The sequence below is a fragment of the Cornus florida genome, unplaced genomic scaffold (genome assembly GCF_030987335.1).
Source record: "Cornus florida cultivar Cherokee Brave unplaced genomic scaffold, ASM3098733v1 CherokeeBrave_3.0.0_Hap2_Chr01, whole genome shotgun sequence".
NCBI classification, from domain to species: domain Eukaryota; kingdom Viridiplantae; phylum Streptophyta; class Magnoliopsida; order Cornales; family Cornaceae; genus Cornus; species Cornus florida.
Genome location: NW_026775571.1, coordinates 30,591,220 through 30,601,277, shown reverse-complemented (window position 1 = coordinate 30,601,277; position 10,058 = coordinate 30,591,220). Strand labels below are relative to the sequence as shown.

Sequence of the window (10,058 nt, the reverse complement as noted above, 5' to 3'; positions counted from 1 at the left end):
AGTTCTCATGGCATTGGTCTTAGACACGGGATAATACTTTCTTAAGAACTCTTGTTGCATTTCCGCCCAAGAAGTTATGGAAAGAGGTCTCAAATTGTTAAACCAATATTTTGCCTTATCTTTTAAGGTGAATGGGAAGAGTTTTAACCTCAAAACTTCTTCCTACATGTCCGTATATTTTACGGTGGAACAAACTTCAAGAAATTCATCCAAATACTTATATGGTTCTTCATTAGGTAGCCTATGATAATTGGGAAGCATTTGAATGGTTTGTGGCTTGATTTCACAATGGTGTGCTCTAAATTGGGGAAGACGAATGCATGTGGGTGCATTGTATTCATTAGGCACATAGTGATCTCTCAAAGCCATGGGGGTATTCACAATCGGTGGCTCTACATAAGCCCTATGATTTACTTGAACAACGGGAAGTGTAGGTGGCATAAAGAATGGCCTTGGCATTCCAATTGGAACTTGGCCTTGTGGTTGTGGAACAAAAGGTCTAGGCATACCTAATGGAACTTGCATATTATCACGTTGATTCACATTAAGATGAAAAATACCTTGTTGGTCTATGTGACCAAGGTCTTCAATGTGGTCCTCATTATGTTCCTCCATTGATGAAATGGAGTTACTTGAATTACCCCTTCCCCTTGGATTACGAACAATTGATTCAAGATTAAAATTCAATGGGACAAGAGTAGGATTCAAAAACCTACGACCATGCATGCACAATCAAAACAAAATAAGCAACAACTCAACAAATAGCAAGTAGCAAACACTTCTCCTCCGCAACAAGTCAATTAACAACAAGCCTCCACATACATTGATCCAATACTCCCATGCTTTCACAAATGCAAGAAATAAATTGCCTCCACGGGGGATAACGCTAAATAATGAAAGATGAAATGCCTCTGCGCGAGTTAATGATTTAACTAAGCAAGAGAGTTAGAATAGCTCAGAAAGGATCCTTAAGCAACTTCATATTATTTTTAACTTTTACCTTTTTTTGCTTTGCAAATTTCTTTATTTATTTTTTTTTATTTTTTATGTTTTGCTTAGCTTAGCTTGCTTCTTTGTTTTTGAATTCCTTTGCTTCACTTTCCTTAGCTCCAAGTACCTAGCCAATCAAGAACAAATACAATAAGTAAATAAAGTAAAATAAAATAAAAATAAGATCAAAGGAATACTAATTCCTAATTAATTCCAAAACGGAGTTGCCAATCCCCGGTAACGGCGCCAAAACTTGGTGTGTTTCCCGTCGTATGGAATAACCAAAGCCTAAGGTGTGATGAAATGTGGCCAAGTTTAAATTTGTAAAATGCCACTACCACTAAAAACTACAAACGTAGCAAGATTGAGCAGGGATCGTCCCAAGGCAAAAGAACGGTACTTCGGAATCAATGTTGGATTAGTAGGTCGAATGATCAAAAGAGGAGCTTGGTTTGATTAATTAAACTGATGGTTCAATTAAAACAATGCAATTGAGTGACAATCTAGAAATTAGAGAAAGGAATATGAAAGAAATGTCTTGGGGCTTAGAGTTCACCACTAAGCTTCACTTCGCCAAATACTAGCAATTGTAAATTAATGGGGAAATTTATGTTGTAAAATGTATGTCCGTGAGTGACCAATTGAAAACTAGGTATGGATGGCAAATAAACATAGATTGTCTAATCAATCTAGTGAGTAGCACAACCTATCAAATGAAACCATTAACCATTCAATTAAACCACAATTAGTGCACATACAAAAATCTAGAGAAATGTACTTCTTGAACTCATAAGTATGGAACATCAAACAACAAGAATAGATTATCCACCTATCTAGGAAATTAAAGCTATTACACTAAAACTAAGCTAATGACATGAAAATTAACTTAATTAAACTAAGGAGGTGGCACAATCTATCAAGAAATAAGTATGAACCACCAAATAAACCACAAAAATAATCAATTAAGCATCATGCCTTGACCATCACTAGATTTATAACATCAACACACATAGACATGCATCAATTTGATTAAATCTAGAGAAAAGCATATGAACATTCATTCTAACATACATAGACATATGGATAGAATTAAATGATCAATTGAAAGCATTAATTCATACAAATCAGGTAAAAATTACAAGATCTATATTTATTCATGGTCAAAACATCAATTACAACTAAAATCCCCAAAAATATACAAAAGACTAGGTTTAAGAAACAAACTTAGGGGCTATCTTTATCCCCAAGAAAAAGATTTAGCCACTCATTGTAGTGGCCATGGAACCCTCAAAGGTTAGCTTCAAGGTTGGCATCATCTTCTTCCTCCTTACTTTCTTCACAAAACCCTAGTTCTAGAGAGAGAAACTAAAACTATAATTGGTAAAAATATCTACTAGAGGAACTCTCCTTTACAAAATTGGTTCAATTAATCTATACACAAGCCTCTTTGAGTGGGCAACAAGTCAGAAATACTGCATTTGATTGGTGGAAATTCACAGCTCCCAAAGTTGGTAAAGTCTGGGTGCGCTCGAGAATTTGACAGCACACTGCCAATAGTCACTTCGATCAATCAAAAGAGACTTCGATCGATCGAACACTTGCTTCGATCGATCGAAGATGACGTGTCGTGAAAATATCTTCTTGGCCTTATCTGGATTGCTAAGCTAGCACCGCCTTGATATCAATCGATTGTAGCCTTCTTCGATCGATCAGGATTGGGCTTCGATCGATCGATCGAAGCTTCACTGATGCAATTTTCTGACTTATTTCCAGATTTGCTCCTTAACTCAAAATATGAGCTAAATGGCTCTTCTAAGCCTATTTGAACCTTATTGACCTGAAATAAGCAAAAACACAAATAAGTACTAAAATATGAAAGTAAGATAGATGAATGGATTAAAATACCCTAACTTAGGTGCTAAAATGCGTCACATTTAAGTACTCATCAATGGAGCAACTAGGAATGGTGTGTTGGGTTTTATTAGTAGGAAAACCTAAATTAGTGGCTTCCCTCCTAAAGAAGTCAAAAGAATTTGTGGCAACTTTGGAAGGGTGAAAATTTCATGCACTCAGTTAGTCAGTGTCCATACCAGGGTAATGAGAGAGAAGGAAAAAGGTTTAAGAAAAAAAAGTTATATATGGGGTTGCTCTTTCAACTTGAGACGCGCACTTGAATAATTTTTTTTTTTTTTTTTTTGATACCCAATCCATTTTTATCCTTGTCAATCTTTTATTTAAATAAATATTTCTCACACTTGTCCTTGCACTTCTTTGCAAAAGAAAGGCAAGATTTGGTCTTTTCTTTTCCTACACGTGACAAAGCAAGATATCTCAAAATTTCAGCATGATCAAAATGTGCTATGATGGAAGCAAATTTCCATTCACTCTTTGCCAAATTTTTAGAGATTTGTTTGTAGTCCAAAAAGTCAATGATTTAAATTTAATGAGCTGGTTCTGTTGATCAAGCCCTGGAAATTCGACATTGGCATTAAAAAAAAAAAAATGTGAAGAGAATGGAAACTTTCCATTGGTGGAGCAGACCCACGCACCACCAGGCCTCTCTTGGTTCACATTAATCTACTCATCATAAATGAAAGCCATTCCTCACATCAAAATTGGATGGTGCAAAAGAAAGGAAATAAAACTATTGAGCATAGGATTGATCCAAGTCAAGCACCTCAATCACTTGTGCAATAAACATACGAAAATTTAAGAGCACTTATATATATATATATATATATATATATATATATATATATAAATAAATAAAAGCAAACGGAGAAGGAAAACAATAGTTTTGCCAGAACAAAATTCAAGAGCCGTAAACAAGGACTTGCATCTCGACTTGTGCCTTGCCCATCATCAAATCTTCTTTTCAAGAGTTTCTTTTGGTGCCAAACGGTACACCATATAAAAAATTGCATTGTCAACTTCTAATTGGTAGGACGTCTCACACTTTCTAAAGTTTCACTCCATTTCTATAAATCCATATCCGATTTATTAAGTTAGCCCATGATTAGCTTGATTTCAAAATTAAGGAGGACGATAAACATATGATTGATTGAAAGAATTATTTAGAGGCTGAGAATTGGACTGATTTGAAACTATCCTTAAGATTGTGGGATAGTGTTACCTTGGCTTTGGTTCCATCATGATAGATTTGGATGATCTCTCCATCCCAAGTTATAATTATTTGAATATGGATTATAACCTGGTTTGGAGAATGTGGCATTGGCTTGCTCTTAGGGGAGTTCAGAAGATTGCCTTGTTAGAGGATAATTTTCAACAAGATGTGAAGGATTAGAGCAGATAGAGCACACCTCATGTGGAATAGAGGAGTTATATGCGTCCAAGCGGGGCGTCAATAATAAACCACTAACTAAAGCACGAATTCACAAAGAAAACAGTTAAATAGGGGTATCGATTTAAGAAGATTGCAAAGCTTATGGCAATCAGATTTCAACGACTAATTTTATGTTTGTTAATGTCACAAAATATGGTTTGAAGATTTGTGGTTTATTTGTTGCTTGCATAAAAATTAAATAAAACTGATTCGAATTCAAAGATTAAAATAACAATTAAAGGGAGGCTAGGGAATTGAGTTCAGCAAGACCTTGTAATCATGCTTTAATGTAATTAACTTGGGGAAACAACCACATGTAAAGTTAAAGTGTAGAAGTAGAAAACAACTAGAACAATTTTCTAGAAATTCATACAATTCAATACTAAGCATAACCCATCTGCGGTTGACATGGCTCATCCACCTAAACTAGGGTGTGGTATGAGCCATCTTCCCTAGGCATGGCTTATCAAGGTCTTGACATTACATATTTTAGCACAAGAAATCAATTCTCTGGCATAGACTATCTTTGGTTGGCATAAGCTATCTACCTAACTACATTAATCTAGGGGTGTAGCATAGTCCATCTTCCCTTGGCATAATCTATCTAAATTCATACATAACATGCCTATAATCCCATTTCATAAACTCAATCTTCATTGTCACTTATAAAGATATCAAGAATATAAATATATAATCATAGTTCTAAGACAAAAATTACATGGTGTATATACTTACATATATATATATATATATATATATATATGTATATATATATATTCTGCCCAGATCATACCTCAATTTAATGTAAATACACAAATTGAAAATACATTTTCTTCTTATTCATGAAACTCATCATATACAATAATATTCCCCAAATTAAATGACAAAGACTACATGACTACTTTGATCAGGGCTACCTTAATACCTTAGGAGGGAATTTAGCTCATCCTAGTGGTGGTTGAAGCTCCAATGGTTGAAGAGGAAGCCTCCATCTTCAGCTCCATAGCAGCCACGCCCAAGAACACTCAAGAACCCTAGCTATTCTTCACTTTCTCTCTAGAAATTTACAAAATTTGAATTCTCAAAATGATATATGATCCGAGATACAGCATTATACATGTGTATATAATCCCTTCTGGCAGAATCAGGTTCAGAACCCCTAAAAATCGTGTATTCATATGGAGAGGAGGGAGAAAAGTACCTGAAATTTCAAATCTGCTCAAAGTTCGCAGGTGTGTGTCCGGATGCAAGGAATGGTGTTCGGACGCTGAGTGTCCATAGGCTTGTCATGGCGCGCTGGCCTCTTGTTGGCATGGCTTGTGGTCTTGGGCGTCCGAACGAAAGGCTGAGCGTCCAAACGCAATCCATGTATGTGGATGTAAGTTATAGTGGTTGAACCACATTATATTCTTGTATTATTCATAGTTTAATTTCTCTCTTCAAATTTTATATCTTTCAAAATAATCTAAGCTTAATTTCTCTCTTCAAATTTTATATCTTTCAAAATAATCTAATACTTTTCAATTCAGCCCTTAGATTGCATTTCAATTCTCAATTATTTTGTAGCCAGTTTTCATTTAATCAGGAAAAAAAAAAAAATTTACATTTAATGAAGCATTGAATTTCCCAGTTAATTTTCTACCATAGTTTCCTTTACAAAATATCAAGGGTACGTGTGCTCGGCTGCATGGGATTGAAGTCTTGGAATTGAAATTGAAGAAAAGTTTAGTTCAAATTGCTGAGTTAATTTTCTCTAATTCTAAGTTCCAATTCCATACAGTGAACATAGCCTAAGAACTTTCTGCGCGTTTGTAAAGTAGACTCTGTCGTCACTCTTAAAAAATAAAATTATACCCAAACACATTTTGGCATGAAAACCGGGCAGAACTAGTGTTGAAAGCAGCTTAAACCCCCTTTTTTCTAAGGAAGATTAGTTACCAAATAGGTTACTAATGGAATGAACTCAAGTTAGCATCATCAATTAGAAAACTAAAAATATATAGATGAACTAAATTTATAAGATTGCATAGCTTTGGTAGTTTCCATTCAATCATCCTATTCGGAGTGTTCAAGAAAGCAAAACTTCTATGCCCTAACTTCATGTAACTCAACCTTAGCTTAACCCAAAAGCAAAAAAGAGATTTAGCTAATTAAATTTTAGTTTATTTGAGATGAATGTTGATGGGAATAAAAAAGTACGCAGTCGTGCAACTAAGTGTTTTGACACGTAGATTTTTGGGGCCATTACAAATGCAGACCCCATCTCAGCAACCCAACGTCCCACTTCCAAAAATATTGACAAGTGTAAATCGAAAAAAAAAATCTTTATGCATGGAGAATAATTCTTTTTCATCTCAAATTACTTTTCTACCGATCCAAATATTTAAATGGGTTTGGCGTCAATCCAATTCCATGGTCAATTGGTAAATTCTATCAATAGTCAATGCAATTAGACAACTTTTGATGAAATGCCCATCTCTATCAAATACTATAAGCCTATACCAACATATTATCAGTGGAGGTGGCCGAAAATAATCCTTAATTCTGATCATTCATAATACATGGAGGGCATTTTGATGGACTGTGTCACGAGCGAAAAATCCTCTATATCACATATTTCAAATTTTTCTCTCCTTCCAGCTGTATAGCCTAACATATACACATATATATATAGACACACACAAGAAAATTAAGAATTAAGAGAAAACACCAACACATATAACATGGCGGTGAAAAAGACATTCGCCGTCATATTTACAATAATTCTCAGCATTTTCTCCACCACTGCCGTCCCCGTCCCCGTACCGGACAACACTCCACCAATCCCGGCGGAGAGGGCCAAAGTGGACAGTTGGTTTCAGACCAATGTGAAACCGCACAAGGAGCGGACGAACGGTTTGGACCCTCCCCTTGTGCAGGCTGAGAACAATCCCAAAGTGATGAAGGTGGGTAAAGATGGCGAATTCAAGACGGTGATGGATGCAATTAAGAAAATCCCAGATGGAAATACTCAACGGGTGATCATCTCAATTGCGCCCGGAATTTATACCGAGAAAATCATCATTGATAAAAAGAAGCCATTTGTCACCTTGTTAGCTAGTGATCCAAAGAATATGCCAACTTTGGTTTTTGGCGATACAGGAGCAGCCAAAGGAACTATGATGTGTGCTAGTGTGATAGTTGAGTCTGATTACTTCAGTGCTACCGGTGTAATTTTTAAGGTCCGTGTGTATATATATATATATGTATGTATATATACACTTACACAATACACAATTTGTTTTCCTCTCTTCTTTATTGATTAGTGTGAATTCCTGTGTGTTGGTGTTTCAGAATTCGGCACCAAGGCCGAAGCCCGGACAACAGGCACAGGCAGTCGCGCTCAGAATCTCCGGGGACAAGGCCTCATTCTATAACTGCAGATTCCTTGGATTTCAAGACACACTTTGTGATGACAAAGGCAAGCATTTCTTTCAGAACTGCTACATTGAAGGAATCGGCGATTTCATCTATGGCACTGGAAAATCTCTTTACGTGGTTAGTATCAAGAATTAATCTCTAACAATAAACAATTAATAATATAAAATAATAATGATAATTAGCTTGAATTTTCAAAAGAAAATAGATTAATAAAAGTGACCAATGATTTCATTTAAATCATTGCAACACCATAACAAACAATTGTTTTTATGTTTGATAACTAAAATTTAATTTTTTTTCCTATGATTAAAGGTATGCACATACATTGATTTTTTCTTAATCGATTAACAATGTAATGGATTTTTTTGATGCAGAACACAGAAATACATGTGATAGAATTCCCACAGGCATTTATTACGGCACAAGGAAGACAGACCGCTAATGAAGATTCCGGCTTCTCATTCGTTCATTGCAAAATTACTGGCACAGGCAGAAATGCTGACTTAGGCAGAGCTTGGAAGCCTTTCGCCAAGGTGGCTTTTGCCTACACTGAAATGAGCGATGTGATCAAGCCTGAAGGATGGAATAACAAAGATGAAAAGTGAGTCATCATCTTATATCAATTTCTCTATAAGTTATCAGTTTTTCAATTTTTGAGACCAATTATTTCTAACTATATTGTTAATGGGAGGTTTGACCTGGGTTGCCTATTATGTTTTTTTCCTAATTGATACTCACACACCCTCAAGGAATTGTTTGCACACCAGAGGAGTCGAACTTTAGACCCCAGGGTTGTCCATTATTGTATAACATGATGAATTGTACTATGCAAAACTATGTACCTGTATATAATTTACGTACATATTTATATTGGTACTAATGAAAAGGTAATGATTTAATTGCAGGACGGTTACTTTCGTAGAATTCAAGAACACGGGTCCAGGGTCCAATCCTGGAGGCAGAGCTAAATTCTCGAAGCAGCTAAGTGATGTAGACGTTAAACCCTATATCAGCCTTGGCTTTATAGAGGGTTCCAAGTGGCTTCTTCCTCCACATAAAGCTTAAAATCTACTGCAAGAATAGCATGTTAAGCATTATATGTTTCATTTTCTCTCCTTATCTCTTTACTTTCATTTGTCTATAATAGATTATTTGTTTTTATTTTTATTTAATTATCATTAACACAAATCATATAATTGAATTAGATTGCAAATTTTGGCCAAGACCCAATTCACCCTCCCCCTCTTGGGTCATTACTTACGTAATTAAATGGTTTATTTAATAATATAATTCTTATACATGAACCTCATATATATCGAATATGCCTTATGTCTTCATGTACGTAAAAACATTCTTTTTTTGCGACTAAAACTGAACGAAGCCACGCCTTAGGTCTTCATGTACGTAAAAACATTCTTGTTGTACAACTCAAACTGAATGAATCCACGACTACAACTGGACGAAGCTACCAAAGAGGTCATTTCAACCGACCATATGCCATATGGCGATGACATGGCACTTTGGTCATGACTATGCGAGTAAATGTAGCAAGAAGAATCAAATATGCATGGTGACATTTAGAGAACATTTAGGAGAAAAACATGGCAGTTGATATAAATATAAGATCGCCAGTTCTTTCTGTTTTTTTTTCTTTTTTTTTTTTTTTTTTTTCATCTTGATAAAAAAACGTACTCACACCCACACCCACACCCACTTGAGATTTCCACTAGATTACAACATTTGGTTGTAAGATGTACAAATTGAAGATCCTCTTATTAAAAGGGCTCTTTACTTAATTTTCCTTAATAGTAATGTAATCTAATACTTTTCAATTAAGCCCTTAGATTGCATTTTAATTCTCAATTAGTTTGTAGCCAGTTTACATTTAATCAGGAAACAGAAACAAGGTTACATTTAATGAAGCATCGAATTTCCCAGTTTCCTTTACAAAACATTTAGAGTGTATTCAACTACATGAAATTAGTGCTTTAGAATTGAAATTGGTAATTAGAGAAAATTTTAATTTAATTTACTAAATTAATTTTCTCCAATTCCAAGATTTCAATTCAATACAGCTGAGCATATCCTAAGAACTTTCTGCGCCTTATACCGTGTTTGGAAAGTGGACTATGCCGTCACTCTGTAAAAAAAAAAAAAAAATTTTATGCCCAAACACATCTTGGCATGCAAGCCTAGTGGGACTAGTGTTGAAGGCAGCTAAAACCCTTTTTTTCTGACGAAGTGAACTCAAGTTGGCACCAAACAGGTTACTGATGGGGTGAACTCAAGTTGGCATCATCAATGA

At 35.2% G+C, this 10,058-nt stretch overlaps 1 protein-coding gene across 1 annotated transcript; it reads left to right on the top strand.

The window, feature by feature from the left end:
• The first annotated feature begins 7,050 nt into the window (after positions 1-7,050).
• On the top strand, positions 7,051-8,925 carry LOC132290965 (pectinesterase 1-like). The gene is made up of 4 exons (XM_059790276.1): positions 7,051-7,554; positions 7,667-7,870; positions 8,128-8,354; positions 8,659-8,925. Exons 1-4 carry the CDS (start codon positions 7,057-7,059, stop codon positions 8,816-8,818), a joined length of 1,089 nt encoding a protein of 362 aa, XP_059646259.1. The 5' UTR covers positions 7,051-7,056; the 3' UTR covers positions 8,819-8,925.
• Positions 8,926-10,058: the final 1,133 nt, after the last annotated feature.